The sequence below is a fragment of the Elgaria multicarinata genome, chromosome 2 (genome assembly GCF_023053635.1).
Source record: "Elgaria multicarinata webbii isolate HBS135686 ecotype San Diego chromosome 2, rElgMul1.1.pri, whole genome shotgun sequence".
Lineage (NCBI taxonomy): Eukaryota > Metazoa > Chordata > Lepidosauria > Squamata > Anguidae > Elgaria > Elgaria multicarinata.
The window spans coordinates 227782-244967 of NC_086172.1; the positions used below are offsets into that span (position 1 = coordinate 227782).

At 41.3% G+C, this 17186-nt stretch overlaps 1 protein-coding gene across 1 annotated transcript in view; it reads right to left on the reverse strand.

The window, feature by feature from the left end:
• LOC134391978 (collagen alpha-1(IV) chain-like) overlaps positions 1–17186 on the reverse strand; it is a 185857-nt gene that overhangs the window by 42519 nt on the left and 126152 nt on the right. The window contains exon 33 of the mRNA XM_063115900.1: positions 844–894. Within this exon, the coding sequence (XP_062971970.1) occupies positions 844–894 (51 nt within the window). The remainder of the gene's footprint in view (positions 1–843; positions 895–17186) is intronic.

A 17186-nucleotide genomic window follows, 5' to 3' on the forward strand; every position in this document is an offset into this window, starting at 1 on the left:
ACCCCCTGCTCAATGCAGGAATCCACCCTAAAGTATCCCTGACAGATGGTTGTCAAGCTGCCTCTTGAATGCCTCTAGTGTGGGAGAGCCCACAACCTCTCTAGGTAACTGATTCCATTGTCATACTGCTCTAACAGTCAGGAAGTTTTTCCTGATGTCCAGCTGGAATCTGACTTCCTTTAACTTGAGCCCGTTATTCCGTGTCCTGCACTCTGGGAGGATCGAGAAGAGAACCAAAACACTACAAAGATTAAACAACCTATGAAGGAGCCAATCATGGGTTGTGTGATGATGATTATGATGATTTATTTCATTTTTATACCGCCCAATAGCCTAAGCTCCTTGGGCAGTTCACAAAAACTAAAACCATTCAAAGTACAAAACAAACAGTATAAAAACATGATATAAAATACACATTAAAAACTGATTAAAAACATACCATACATGATTAAAACATCTTTAAAAAATCCAAAAAACATTCTAAAATAAAATGGAACAGGCCACAACATCTCATCATTTTTTAAAATAATGGTTGGCCATGCCATGCCATGTGAACATTGTCACTGGCTACTGCTTGGGTAACTTGTTTTATTTACGCAGCTGATACAACTAACACTTTGCAACCCTGATCTTGCAGAAGCTATTTGTGCACCAGCTTTCCTGAAGAACACTTCACTTATTTAAATGATTGCCAAGCAATAAAGTTCTACTAAGGTGTGCCTGCTCCATTCTCAATTTTAAGACAACACATCAACCTAATAGGGATACACATATTTCAGGTTTTTACATTATTGGTTCCACATTCAGCTTTATACACTCTAAATTTACATTTCTTTATTTTACCTCTTTCTCCCTTTGCACCTGGAAGTCCAGGAAGTCCTCTACCTGGAATACCTGCAAGATGAAGATAGTGACATTGGGAAAATGCAGAAATGTTTAAATGTATTTTGTAAGTTGAATTGTTCAGTTAGTAAAAACCTTACAAAGGTTTTTGTAAGGTTGAAACTGATGATGGTTTCACATATTAGAAATAAACCTTTCTCCTGGAACATTCTTCCTGTAAATGTATGTGTATATGTATATTATATACAGCCACCTGGCTGGGCTCTTATAGGCCTGTAGCAGGATTTCAAGGGAAGACAAGGAAGGGGGAGTCCAAATGCTGGATTATCTTTTAGCGAACAGTTACTGTGGGAACTAGGGTGCCAAGAGACCAGCAGTCTTCACTCTGTCTGGTCAGGAAGGGCACTGGGTCTGGTCAAATGTACAGGAGGTATGCATACAGGAAGCTTGCCTGAGTCTGGTAGATTTAGAAAGTCATCAGAATTACCTACAAAAGCATAAATTTAAATTGGCAACATGTGAAGTTTTAAGATTATAGCATACCAGAAAAAACTTTAAAACATTACAAAGGAAGTTGCATAGAAAGTCAAATTATTTTATTGTTGCCCTAGCATCTGTATGTGAAGCTTCTACTGATCTTAGGCTATGCCTTATTCAGAAAAAAAAAGTTTTGGGTTTATTAGACTGTACAACACTTCTTAAATAAGAGCCAGTCTAATGTGCACTCCGCCACGGAATTATCTGGTAACCACCAACATCCACAGAGCATTCAATCTTCCAGAGCAGAGATTGGCCGCTTTCAAACCCATTGATTAATATCAGATCAGAGATGTGCCCAATCAGAGCTTCTAAAGTCTCCAGAATTATCCTACTCTGTGTGTGTGTGTGTGTGAGTGAGTGAATTGAATATCTCCATATTTGGAAGATGCTAAGTGGGGTGAGGGGTAGCTTTGATATTGACATCTGTGGCTAACCAATTAGGAATTGCCACAGCGCTGTACATGACCATGTTCTCCTCCAATTGTAGTGTTTGGGGGAGTGGGAAACACTAACTGGCTGCTGAGGGAGGGAGCACGTTTCTGCTCAGACTCATAGAAGTCAAGCATTGTGAGTGAGAAAGCTCCTACACATGACTCAGGCACAGACAGACTCTTTATTCCAAGGAGGGGGGCTCCATCCAATAGATTTGGAGGGCACAAAGTTGGAGAAGGCTGGAGTGGAGATTTTTAAAAAAAATCCTAAAAAATCATGAATGGATCTGATTCAAACTTGGCATGGCTAAAGCCCTCATTAGGAGCTATCACCTCGCCATAGTTCATCTGTATCTATAAAAATGACACAGTTGTGAGCATTTTTGTTAATTTCCATTTAAAAATTCCTATAAAATCAAAACATGGAACTGATCTGATTCAACCTTGGTGGGGCTAAAGTCCTCCTTAAGAGCTATCACCGTGCCAAGTTTTATCTCTTTATCTTTAAAAATGAGGGAGCTGTAAGCATTTCTGTTAATACCAGTTATCCGAACACTGAACGGTTCTTTGACGGGTAATTCAATGAGGTGGAGAAAGGGGGGGAGGGGGGGCTGCTTCAAAAATGAGGCAGAGAATCACTTCTATGGAGCTCCAGATGGAATTTCAAGGCAGAGAAGACCCACTTTGCACACCGCTAATGTCTAACTTACATAATTGTTGATGTAATGCACCTAGTGCTTCTTTAATTCATATATTTTGGCAATGCCCAGTAGCTGCCCCCTTTTGGGAGGAGGTTATAACAAGGATAAACTTTGTACTGAAACAATCTCTAATATGGAATAATGTGCATGCTCTCCTAAACTACTGGTTTCTTGGATGTTAACACAGTCAGTGCAAATGGATTTTTATATTTATTTTATTTATTTATAAATTCATTTATATACCGCCCCGTAGCCGAAGCTCTCTGGGTGGTTTACAAAAGTTAAAAACAGTAAACATTAAAAATATACAAAATTTAAACCCATCAAAAACATAAAAACAACAGTATAAAAACAACAGTATCCATTTAAACAACAACAGTTCTGGGTTCCATTAAAAAAAGGGCTTTTTAGAGCCCTTATGACAGCTAAAAGACTTATACTCTTACGTTGGAATAATAAATGCTCACAAACGAATGAGGACATTGTACATTAATTGCCAAACTATATTGATGCTAGAAATTCTTACAATTATAGCTGCATACTGTATACGCATTCACAAATAATGCACCCTATTGGTTACACAATTTGAGAGATAATTCTGTAATATATTATATAAACAATTCAAAAGAACAATTCAAAAAACAGCATGGTTCCACTTACTTCTTTCTAAATGTAATTTACATCATTGGATGTTCTTGTCCAAAATTATATGTAGGTCAAATTTCTAGACCACTCAGGATTGGGATTTCTGATCATAAAAGTAAAATACTTACTCAATATGGAAGCTCCATTGACTGCTCACTTCCAGCAATTTCAGCATCCACCCGATTCCTTAATTTTTTTTCGCACTGGAACTTATACAACTGATGCCATTTAAATGCATCAAGCTGTCTGAAATCTTATCTAAGAGAGAGGCTTTCTAGATACACAGATTAAATACTTTGGTCCCAAAGGGCCTCAATGATAAACTAGATCTGTCACCATTTTTGTAAATGATTTGTAAGTTGTTTCCATCAAACTTTTCTGTAAATTGTTTCCTTTAAATCAATTGTGCAAATTACCATTTTGAATTATGTACACATACATGTTGTATTTTGTAAATTAGCAGGTTATTTAATAAAATTAATCTAGAGGTAATTTTACCTGATGTAAGTCTTCATTGTATTGTTTAACTGTGCTAAATGCCAAATTAGGTTCTTAAGACAACTTCATGCCCTCACACACTGGACCTCGTTAACATGTTTACAGTTTAATTGTACCTCTTTCAGAATAGCTTTTCCAATTAGCCAATTAAACTAACACAGCAATTCTTACCATATAAAGCTCATTCTCTGGCATCTTTTGTAATAAAACCACAAAATTCCTCCCACACATAAGTACAAGGTGGGTTATGAAGTCTCACCAGCAAATAATCTATATTTATACATTTATTACTTCAGCTAAATCTAGCCTATATTTGCTCTCATTGTCCAAATATTTCAGGGTGTGAGAAGCACTGCCTGCAGAGCAATAATTGAGATACTGTGAGCTAACCTTCAGAGCTCCCAGAAGAATCTAGACTCTATGCAGATAATACCCTTAGTTCATATTCCGTTAACTTAGCAATTTATTTGTATTTTTCCAAGGAGTATTTATCTATCTTTATTCCTTATTTTATTGTTTAGTTTCCTAGATCAACATGGAATAAGAGCGACATAAAGTGTAGCCAGAAAAACAATAAGAAAAGCAATGATGTTGCCCTGCCACTTTCTTCATATGGTTTGACTGATGAAGCACTGAAACAAGCAACCCATTCTGGAGGAGTCGTCTGTCATTTACAGAATAATTTGTCAATGGATATTGTTTTTAGTGATGTAACCTTTTTTCTTTCTGTAACAATTGGGTAAATTATATGCCTATTAAGAAAGAAGTAACTGGAACCATGTTATTGGTTTTTAATTTTCTTTTGAATTGTTTATATGATAGATTACTGGGAGCTTGGATGCCAAAGAAGATGGCAGCGTGATTTCAGAGCTCCTCACCTAAAAGAAATCATAGAATCATAGAATAGCAGAGTTGGAAGGGGCCTAAAAGGCCATCTAGTCCAACCCCCTGCTCAATGCAGGAATCCACCCTAAAGCATCCCTGACAGATGGTTGTCCAGCTGCCTCTTGAAGGCCTCTAGTGTGGGAGAGCCCAAAACCTCCCTAGGTAACTGATTCCACCGTCGCACTGCTTAAAATGATTTAAGTATAAAAAAGGTAAACTAAAGGAAAACAACTCCTGAAAGTAAATCTTCTGATTTACTTTGTCTGTTTACTTTCTCTCTCTAAATGAATTTGTCTGGGAGAACAGAGAACAGGATAAAATTCTTTTTCAAACCAATTAACAAAGAAGATAGAAGAGCAGCAGTCTTGGGGAGGCAGAAGCTGGAAGCACTGGAAACACAGAGCAAATGTAAGATCACCAGCACAAAGCAGCAAAAAGGAGAACAGATGGTGATAACAAAAGAAGAACTGGCTGAACAATTAGGAACACTTAAACAAGAGTTAAGTAATGACTGCCTGGAAGGAAGTTCTTGATGAGCTCAGACAGAAGAAGGAGAGAATTGGGAGAACAGAAGCTGAAGTTGCTGAACACACTGACCAACTTGCTACATATGAGGTTCAAATTATATCTTTAATAAAATTAATTGAGGAGAATAGTTTAAAATGTGAACACTTATCTAACAGAAATTACAGAAAAAATATTCACATTTGTGGGGTGATGGAGAAAGCAGAAGGAGATTGTGTTAAAGAATTTTTAGTAAAATGGCTCACAGAATTATGGAGACCGAGTGCATTGGGCAATAGGTAGGACCCAGAAGGCAAGATACAAACTTTCCACGGGACGTAATAGTCCAATTTTCAAATATGACTCAATCCATCTCTTTAAACATTAGAGGGTGCATAAAAAGAGCTCGAATGTTTAAAATAATAACAGAGATGAAACCAGAGATATTATTTCTACAATAATTGCATAAACCAAAGATAAACAGTGGAATACTAGGCAGTAGGCAATGGGCCTATAAATTTTTGGATGCAGGATCCAGAAGGGCAAAAGGAAATAACAAGGAAATAAACTTCCGACCAAAAAGAACATTGAAAGACAAAAAAGGAAGATATATATTTGTAGAAGGGATATATTAACAAAGAGTTAATAACATTGGCATCAATATATAGCCCTAATACAAACGAACTAAATTTCCTACAGAATGTCTTGACTAAAATAAACAATTTCTCTCAATCTGGGAAAATTATTGCAGGAGACCTAAATTGGAATTTACAGAGCGCAAGACCAATGAGAGATTTGACACAAAAAATAAGTTCAAAGCAAGATAGAAAGGTATATCAATATATAAACATTCTAAGTAAACATGATACTTATGATGCATTGATTGAAATAAATCCTAATGATTACAGCCACACCTACTGTTCAGAAGTGCACAAAAGTTTTAATAGGCTAGATACAATTTTAATGACAGAAACTAAGCTAAGAGGGACAAAAAAAAAAAAAAAAAAAAAGGAAATTGGACAAATAAAAGTAACAGGCCATGACCCAATCAAGGCACTGGTAGAAATAGATCAAATACTAAGAAAGACTATATATGGAGATTGAACCCCATATTATTAACTAAGGAAGATGTTAAGGAAAGAATAGGAAAGACCATAGAAAGATATTTTGAAGAAAACAAAATGGGATACATCTGAAACTATAAGATGGGAAGCAAATAAAGCAAAAATAAGGGGAGTATGTATAAAACAATTACGTATAATAAAGAAAAAGGAGAAAGAGAAGGAGAAACTAGAACAAGAAATCAAAAGATTAATGGAGAAGTATAAACAAACTAGACAAGTTAGGATAAGGAAAGGAATGGAAAAATTGAAGAAAGAAAGATATGCACTAGAAATAAATAAAACAATTATAGATATGCTATATATTAAGCAAAGATTTTCATAGAATCATAGAACAGCAGAGTTGGAAGGGTCCTACAAGGCCATCTAGTCCAACGCCCTGCTCAATGCAGGAATCCACCCTAAAGCATCCCTGACAGATGGTTGTCCAGCTGCCTCTTGAATGCCTCTAGCGTGGGAGAGCCCACAACCTCCCTAGGTAACTGATTCCACCGTCGCACTGCTCTAACAGGGCGTTGCTAGACGTACCGGGTGTTCCGTCGTTGAGGAGCGGTGAAAGCGGCTTTTCCCGTTCAGCCGTGACGCCTCATCATCCACACCTGCCTTCGATTTGTGGCGGAAGTTTGTGCCGGTTGTGCTGCTGCCGCCGCGAGAACGGTTGCGCAGCCACACCGGCCTGATTGCCGCGGCTTTTTTTTTCGCTCGCTGCACGGTTTGCGCACGTCCGAAAGACCGCAAACTTGCGCAGCCGTCAGCGATGCCGCCGCCGGCCCTGGCGGCGGCAGCGGCGGCAGTGCCAGTGCCAGCCGAAGTGCTGCTGGTGCTGTTGAGGGTCAACATTGATGCGCTCACTTCCTGATGGGGGTCGTGGCGGGTGTCATATGACCCGAGGTCAATCGTCTGCATGGCCACTCTGTGCCTACATCTCCCATCATGCCTCTGAGGTGTCGGCGGCGATGACCGCCTCTGTGCCCTGTGCCCCATCCCAAGGAGCCAACCCACATCTGGCCGTAGCCATGGCAGCAGCCCACAAACAGCTCTGCCCTCTGCCAGCCTGGTACCCACACTAACAGGCAGCGTACAGCACCGCCATTATGCGGCCACGGTAGCTGCCCACCGCAAGGAGTCACCAGCCACTTTTCCGGTCCTCCGTTCCTGCGCAAACTGTCACTGGGGAAATAAAAAAAAAAAGCCGCTCCGCCGCGCTGCCCCAGCTGCCGGACTGCGCGCAAATGGCGGAGGCGGCTTGACCGAAGCCGCTGACCACTCCCCCTTAGCACGCCTTTTCCTGCCCAGTGCGGACCGCAGTGACCTCACATCCTCCCACACGTACTCCGAATTACCGCGGGACAGCAGGAAAAGGCGTCCTAAAACTCACTTTTTTAAAGTCGGGAGAAAGAGGCTTCACCGCGGGATAACGGCGGATCCTCGTGAACGTCATCTGGAAGCCTCGACGTGACTGCGGAAGGTAACGCGCGCTAGAGCCTCGTCTAGTAACGCCCACAGTCAGGAAGTTTTTCCTGATGTCCAGCCGGAATCTGGCTTCCTTTAACTTGAGCCCGTTATTCCTTGTCCTGCACTCTGGGAGGATCGAGAAGAGATCCTGGCCCTCTTCTGTGGGACATCCTTTTAAGTATTTGAAGAGTGCTATCATGTCTCCCCTCAATCTTCTCTTCTCCAGGCTAAACATGCCCAGTTCTTTCAGTCTCTCTTCATAGGGCTTTGTTTCTAGACCCCTGATCATCCTGGTTGCCCTCTTCTGAACACGCTCCAGCTTGTCTGCATCCTTCTTGAATTGTGGAGCCCAGAACTGAACACAATACTCTAGATGAGGCCTAACCAGGGCCGAATAGAGAGAAACCAGTACCTCACATGATTTGGAAGCTATACTTCTATTAATGCCTATCTTCAGTCGTCCGGCACCTCACCCGTCTTCCATGATTTTGCAAAGATAATAGACAAAGGTTCTGAGAGTTCTTCTGCTAGCTCCTTCATTACTCTAGGATGCAGTTCATCGGGCCCTGGAGATTTAAACTCATTCAAGGAAATTAGGTGTTCTTTGACCATTTGTTTATCAATCTCAAACTGCAATCCTGCCCCCTCAACTTCTGCTTCACTTTTTCCCGGGGGGTCATAGACCCGCTTTTGGGAGAAGACCGAGGCAAAGTAGGAATTGAGCACTTCAGCCTTTTCTTTGTCATCTGTTATCAGTTTGCCATCCTTATTAAGCAGTTGAACCACCATTTCTTTCCTCTGCCTTTTACTACTCACGTATCTGAAGAAAGCCTTTTTATTGCTTTTAGCATCCCTCGCTAATCTCAGCTCATTCACAGCTTTAGCCTTCCTGACGCCATTTCGGCACTTCTGTGCCACTTGTCTGTACTCTTCTTTTGTAGCCTGGCCTTCCTTCCACTTCCTATATGTATCCTTTTTTGTTTTCAGGTCATCTCTAAGCTTTTTGTGGAGCCACATTGTCTTCTATCTTTTCTCCTTGTTGGAATTGTTTGTAACTGTGCCTTTAAAATTTCATTTTTTAAATACTCCCACCCATCCTGCACTCCTTTTCTCATTAGGCTCCCTTGCCACGGGACCTTACTTATTATAGTTCTGAGTTTATTAAAATCAGCTTTCCCAAAATCCAGAGTACGTGTATGGCTACATTCGACTTTTGTCTCCTTCATAAGCAAGAATTCAAGTATGACGTGGTCACTTTTCCCCAGAGTTCCCGTAACTGCCACTTTATCCACTAAGTCATCCCTATTGGTCAATATCAAGTCAAGGATTGCCGATCCTCTAGTTCCTTCCACCACTTTCTGTAGGAGAAAGTCACCCATACATGTCAGGAATTTCTTGGAAGGGCTGCTTTTGGCAGTAATGGTCTCCCAACAGATATCAGGGTAATTGAAGTCCCCCATCACTACTACATCGCACTACCTTGAAACACTGGCAATTTGTTTCTCAAAAGTTTCGTCCTCATCTTCTCCTTGATTGGGTGGTCGGTAGTAGACTCCGATTATCATATTCTTTTTATTCCTTGCCCCATTTATTTTAATCCAGACACTCTCGACGGGGCTCCCAGTCTCATCCGCCTGTATTTCTGTGCAGAGATAGGTATTTTTAACTCCACCTCCCTTTCTATTTCTTCTGTTCTTTTTGTACAAGTTATATCCCTCAATTGCTATATTCCAGTCATGGGAGTCATCCCACCAAGTTTCAGTTATACCTATCATGTCGTATTTGCCTTCATGTAATAAGACTTCAAGTTTGTTCTGTTTGTTTCCCATGCTCTGGGCATTAGTATATAGACATCGAAGACCATGTGTTTTATAGTCTGGCTTTGTTTCTACATTGTTCCAGACACTATTTTGGGGCACTATTGGAGCTGTTCTCTGTACTGTGGTGCATTGGCTTTCATCCATTGTTGCCTCGAAATTTACGTCTCCCACCCCCATAAGATTCAGTTTAAAGCCCTCCTGATCAAGTTCTTCATGCTGTGGCTGAACTCATTCTTTCCAGCCCTTGTGAGGTGCAACCCATCCCTTGCCAGCAGTCCATGTTCCAAGTAGCGTAGCCTGTGTTCCCAGAATCCAAAACTCTCACGATGGCACCACCTTCGTAGCCAGTCGTTCATCCAGAGTATTTTTCTTTCCCTTTCTAATCCTCTTCCATGAACCGGGAGGATGGAAGAGGATTAGAAAGGGAAAGAAAAGTTCTCAGGTAAAAGTTCAAAGCTGTTAGCAAATAGAGTTCAAAAAAAGATTAGGAACAGAATTCTAGCACTGAATACAAAGGAAGGGATAAGAAAATATGATCAAAAGGAAATTGGAGAGATATTACAAGGACTTGTACGAAGGAAAAAAGACAGAAAATAAGCGGATACAGGAATATCAGAGCAAAGCAAAAATACCACCACTAAAAGAAGAACAGAAACAATATTTAGAAGTTCAGATAGAAGAAGAGAAAAAAGAAGCCATAAATGAGTTAAAAAACAATAAATTGGCAGGTCAGGATAGATTTACGAGTGAATATCATAAAGGATTTGCAGGTGTGTTGGTACCACAACTGTACAAACTGTATCATGAAATACAAGAAGAACCCCCTTCCAAAAACATGGACAGAAACAATAATAATGCTTTTTCCAAAACCCAATAAAGACAAATGTAACCCAGACTCATATAGAACAATATCATTACTAAACATAGATTATAAGATTATAACCTGAAACTCACAGCTGGAGTTTGAAGACTTGTTACAAGGGGAAACAACAGTGGATAGAATAGAAAAAGAATGAAAGGAATTGAAGGAAGAAGAAATAAGATTGATACAAATGAGGTTTTTTTTTTCTTGAACAGTAGCACCCAGTAACACAAGAAATATGGAATAATCGTACACAAACTATGGGAATGTCATGGCTAGCATGAATGCTAATCAGTAAATTTACAAAGACCAGAAAGATAATAAGACAAAGTACAAGAGAGTTAACAGAATGGGAAAAATTCATAGATAAATATTAACTAGGAGATAAGGGTACAATAACACAAATATATACAATGTTAATGAAGCAAGAGATAAGAGGGAATGTAACAGTTAAACATATATGGGAAAGAGATCTTGAAGAGTAAATAGAGGAAGGGGAAAGGGGGGGAAATTGATAGATTCCCCTTTCAAACAATATCTACAAGAATAAGAGAAGGTGCACTAAAATTAGTACAAAAATGGTATTTGACACCAGTAAAATTGGCAAAAACCAATAAGAATATATCACCTTTGTGCTGGAGGGGATATCAAATCAATAGGACACAAATTCATATGTGGTGGTAATGTAGGAAGGTCAGGAAGTTTTGGGACAAGGTTTTTTTGTTCTGTACAGCACCATGAATATTGATGGTGCTATATAATATTAATAATAATTTCAAGAAATAAGAAAAATGACCGAACAAGAGGTTTGTAAAACATCAGAGCTAGCTTTACTGAATATGTATGTTAAAGAAAACAGAGAGATAAGAAAAAAATGTTAATTGGATTTATGTTGACAGCCACGAGGCAATTAATAACAAGCAACTGGAAGACAGCTTGGATGATGACAATATCACTGTGGAAAAAGAAAATATGGGACATAGCAATAAACTAAAAGTTGACACAGAAGTTAAGAACACATAGAGGGATAAAGAAAAAAGATACTTTCAGGACGGACTGGCATGAAAAAGGAATCAAACAGAATGACTTTGACAGAAGCGTATAGAAATCCGTGGGACTCATAAAAAACAGATAATCAATAAATGAAATGGAAACTTAAAATACCACCCTGGATAAGAAAATGAAATGAAAGATGTTAGAAGGAAAACGCTGCAATCAACCAAGCATGGGGAGGGAACGTGGAGGGATATAGAATAAGCATTGATGTATAGTTTTATTTTTATTTTCTATTTTTTGAGTTCAATGCATTTAAAAAAAGAAAATGATTTTTTAAAAAAAAAAAAAGGGGGGGAAGAAGTAACTAGAACCATGCTGATTTGTAAATTGTTCTTTTGAATTGTTTATGTGATAGATTACAGAATTATCTCTCAAATTGTGTAACCCATAGGTTGCATTATTTGTGAAGGTACAGTCGTGTGAAAAAGAAAGTACACCCTCTTGGAATTGTATGATTTTACATATCAGGACATAATAACAACCATCTGTTCCTTAGCAGGTCAAAAAATTAGGTAAACACAGCCTCAGATGAACAACAACACATGACATATTACACCGTGTCATGATTTATTTAACAGAAATAAAGCCAAAATGGAGAAGCCATGTGTGAAAAAGTAAGTACACCCTTACAGCTTCCATAGGAATTAAGATGCTAAGTAGCAGACAGGTGCTGCTAATCAAATGCCTGTGATTAATTGATCATCAGCAAGTATGACCACCTCTATAAAAGCCAAAGTTTTTTCAGTTTGCTGGTCTGGAGCATCCAGGTGTGTGTTAACACAATGCCAAGGAGGAAAGACATCAGCAATGATCTTACAATTGCTTACAATTACAATTGCTGCTGCCCATCAATCTGGGAAGGGTTATAAGGCCATTTCCAAACAATTTAAAGTCCATCATGAGAAAGATGATTCAAAAGTGGAAAACATTCGAGACTGTTGCCAATCTTCCCAGGAGAGGACGTCCCAGCAAAATCACTCCAAGGTCAGACCGTGCAATGCTCAGAGAAATTGCAAAAACCCCAAGAGTTACATCTCAGACTCTACAGGCCTCAGTGAGCATGTTAAATGTTAAAGTTCATGACAGTACAATTAGAAAAAGACTGAACAAGTATGGTTTGTTTGGAAGGGTTGCCAGGAGAAAGCCTCTTCTCTTTAAAAAGAACGTGGCAGCACGGCTTAGGTTTGCAAAGTTGCATCTGAACAAACCGACTTCTGGAACAATGTCCTTTGGACAGACGAGACCAAAGTGGAGAAGTCTGGCCATAATGCACAGCGCCACGTTTGGTGAAAACCAAACACAGCATATCAACACAAACACCTCATAGCAACTGTCAAGCACGGTGGTGGAGGGATGATGATTTGGGCTTGTTTTGCAGCCACAGGACCTGGGAACCTTGCAGTCATTGAGTCGACAATGAACTCCTCTGTATACCAAAGCATTCTAGAGTCAAATGTGAGGCCATCTGTCCGACAGCTAAAGCTTGTGCAAAATTGGGTCATGCAACAGGACAATGATCCCAAGCACACCAGCAAATCTACAATAGAATGGCTGAAAAAGAAAAGAATCAAGGTGTTGCAATGGCCCAGTCAAAGTCCAGGCCTCAACCCAATTGAAATGCTGTGGTGGGACCTTAAGAGAGCTATGCATAAACAAATGCCCTCAAACCTCAATGAACTGAAGCAAAGTTGTAAAGAAGAGTGGGCCAAAATTCCTCCACAATGATTTGAGAGACTGATAAAGTCATACAGAAAACAATTACTTCAAGTTATTGCTGCTAAAGGTGGTTCTACAAGCTAGTGAATCATAAGGTGTACTTACTTTTTCACACATGGTTTCTCCATTTTGGCTTTATTTCTGTTAAATAAATCATGACACGGTGTAATATGTCATGTGTTGTTGTTCATCTGAGGTTGTATTTACCTATTTTTTAGACCTGCTAAGGAAAAGATGATTGTTATTATGTCCTGATATGTAAAATGATACAATTCCAAGAGGGTGTACTTTCTTTTTCACATGACTGTATATCCAGTATTACAGGAAACACGGTCGTGTTTCCTGTAGTTAAGGACCGTCAGTAAAACGAACATTCCGCCATGTAAAATGGAGTTACTGGGGGGAGGGTCAACCTAGCACCCTAAAATGAAAAATATTCCAGCAATCTTTCTGAAATGCAGTACTGCCAGAAAGAAATGCTGGCTTTACATTCCCTGCGCGTTTCAGGGAGATGGCTGGAATATTGAGGGCTGGATGGGAGTTTAAAGCTGAAAAAGGGGGGGAAGTATGTCTGTCACAATCTGATCATTTACTTCCTGGTTGGTGACATTTTTTTTGCGCACTTATAGCGCAAAAGGGGAAGCCTCCCCATGCAATCCATTAGTTGGATTGCATTGCCCTATACTCCCCATTGATGGAATGGCCTTTCTTTTTTCGAAAGACCATTCCATTAATTTTTAATTATTTTTTTTAAAACCCCATGTTTCCCTATGCGCGTGAGCATCAGAATCCTCGGAGGGAAGGGGGAGAAACAGTGAGAGCGCGGCCGGCACTCATCCACGACGGGTCAGGTAAGTGGAAGTCACCCCCCGGTTTCACCTTGAAGTCAGCGGCAGCGGCGGGAGGCCAGGACCAGGTGTTGGGGGGAATTCCCTGGGCCACGCCGCTGGTGCCGCTGTAGGAACTACGGCAGCAGCAGGCAGGGCCCTGCGGGACCGGACCAGGCCGCGATGGGGGGGAATTCCCTGGCCTTCGCCGCTGCCGCCGTTCAAGCGGCGGCGGCAGGCCAGGGTGTGCGGGACTGGGCCGCGCTGGTGGGTGGATGATTCCCTGGCCTTCGCCGCTGCCACCGTAGTTTGAGCATCCGCACGCTCACTTACCTTCCTCCCCGCTCCAGGCTTCAAAGGCAGGATGCTGGGGTTGGAGGCGGACGCTTTAGAGCGCTGCACCAGGCTTCCTGGTGCTGCGCTTTAAAGCGTCTGCCTCCAACCCCCCATCCTGGTTTCGAAGCCTGGAGCGGGGAGGAAGGTAAGTGAGCGCGCGGTGGGGGGGGCGACGTTGGGGAGTGAGGGGTGGGGGACCCTGCCCGGGGGGTGGGGGGGGAGAGGGGGGACTTACCTCTTTCTTCTTTGCAGGTCCGGCGAGAAATGGCATCATTGGCTAAACAGGAAGTTACACCTTGGCCTAACTTCCTGTTAATCCACGGCTCGATTTACCGCCGGGCCTGCAACGAGGAAGTAAGTAAGTGCGGGTGCGGGGGTTTGCCGGGCCCGCCGCTGCCGGCGCAGGAGTGAAGGGACGGGAGCGAGTGAGAGGCAGTGGGGGTGCGGGGGCAGTAGCAAGCGAGCCACGGCCCCTCCTCACCCAAAGCCTCTGGGTTTAAATTTTAAACTGCGCAGCCATGACGGAGTTTATTGTATATAACCAGCCTGTTATATACAATATACACTGTTGCACTGGTGTCTTGCTTGTGGGTCCCTGGTCAGCGGCTGTTTGGCCACTGTGTGAACAGAGTGCTGGACTAGATGGACCCTTGGTCTGCTGCAGCATGGCTCTTCTTACATTCTAACTGCATTGCCAAATTTTGAGTGGTGCAAAGGATCATTACATTCTGATCTGCACATTATACCAGGAGGTGCAAGTCAGGTCAGTTCACGGCAGAATTCACAATGTCTGAATTCCTCAAACATCCCTGTATACTTGTGATACTGTACATCTGAGGAGAAGGCTTCCCAGATGTCAGACGTATGACATGCAGGATCATGCTTACAAGCTGTTTCTCATACTTTCCTCTCCCTGCTGTTCAACAGCTGTGAAAAATGTCTTTGTCACAAGACTTGTGAATGCTATAAATCCCCAATTGAGATTTGAACTCTGGCAAGCAAGTCAACTCTGCCCTCAGTAGCAGCAGAGAAGCAGTTCTGTTCCAACAGCTACAAAAACGCTGGAGCATCTCCAGTTTTGGGCTCGGCTGTTGAGAGATTCAGAGTGTGAAACCGCTGGGGGCTCTGCAGGGAGCCAAAGGAACAGGACCTGTTTTGCTGTGTCATTGTTTTTATGAATTCTTCCCAAGCTGTTCTAGAAGCCTTTTTGGCTGAGGAGCAGAACAAAAAATGCTTTCTATAATTAATTAATTAATTAACTCCCCAAATTGAGATTTCTCTGGTTTGAATCTCTGCCACAAACTGACTAGGCATAAGCCACTCGATCACAGCCTTAGCCCTGCCAACCCCTCAGCCACCCAGCCCCGTTTGCAATCTACAGATGATGATAATAATATTGACCAACCTTACAAGTTTGTTGCAAGCATTATAATGCCATGTGTATAAAGTACATGGAATGCTCCAAAGCAGCCTCTTTCCCAACCTTGTAGCCTCCAGATGTATTGGAGTACAACTCCCATCATCCCCAAGACAGCATAGCATTGTAGCAAAAGCTGACATGGGCTGGAGCTGGCTTCATTAGTTGCACAAAACTGTCTAGTAAACTGTTAGTATATTATTCAGCGATACAGATGGGACATCCTTCTCCTCCAGTTTTTATTTGGTGATTTCAAAAGGCCAAGAACTCAAAGTAAATATGTATCATTTCTAACCAGAGTACAAAATAATTAAACATCTAGTTGGTGCAGGTGTGACCACTCTACTACAGTGGAGTGCACGCAGCTAGTGGCCATGGGTGATCATTAAATCAAACATTTGTCAGGCTGTTCTGCAGCTAATTTTGGATAGTTAAAAAGTACCTGAAACAATCAGCTTCAAGCTGAGGAACCGTTACATAATTCAGACCCACGCCTTGCAAACTAGAAAGATGGGTACAATCAATCAGGCATGCAAGCATTTTGTTGGCTGAGGACTTAATTCGCCCGCTTAACTTTACAGAACTAATGAGTCTTATTGACTTCCCTGAACACCACTTAAGGCCTCAACTTGATAGATTTCTGTTTCCTAGAGCTATAAGAGGCTGAGTAGTATGGCAAAAAGAAAAAGAAAAAAAATACCCTCTCCTAGATTGCTCAGGACATTGTATTAAAAATATTAAATAGAGGGCCTGTTCAGACAACTCACTAAGCCATGGTTCAGCCACTAACCCTTTTGCAGCAAGTGGTTAGTGAGCGTGATTAAACCATGGTTATGAAGCTACCATGGTTAGGAATGGTTCACACAACACACTAAGTCATTGTTTACATGACATGGTACGCCTTAATGTTCAGCCCAAAATGCTTAACCATCATGGTTTAGCATGTTGTCTGATAGATAGATAGATAGATAGATAGATAATCCTATGCAGTAAAAATGCATAGTCAAGTTAAAATTACCAGTTAATTGCTTGCACCTGGCCAGGAAATGGCTTCCAATATAAAATGGTGTTAGGGCACAATCCTAGGCATGTTTAGACAGAAAAAAGTCCTACAACTCCCAGGAGTCCCCCACCAGCATGGTTGTGATGAAATGAAATGTCCTTTTCATCACAACAGTGAAAACTGCAGGAGCCCTGACCTCTTTTGTATCTGATCACTCTAGTATAGCTGCTGCAGCTTTCACTGTTGTGATGAAGAGGGAATTTCACCAGGTGCTGCAAGCATACAAATGACACCTGCTGAAATTCCCTTTTCTGTGCAACTGTTAAAGATATAGGAGCCCTGTACTCTTTTGCATATGGTCTCCCTAGCCACATGGAAAGGAAGACAAGGCTCCTGCATCTTTAAAAGTTGCATAGAAAAGGGAATTTCAGCAGTTGTCACTTGTATGCATGCAGCACCTGGGGAAATTCCCTCTTTGTCACAACAGTTAAAGCTGCAGGAACCCTGCACTCTTGACCAGATACAA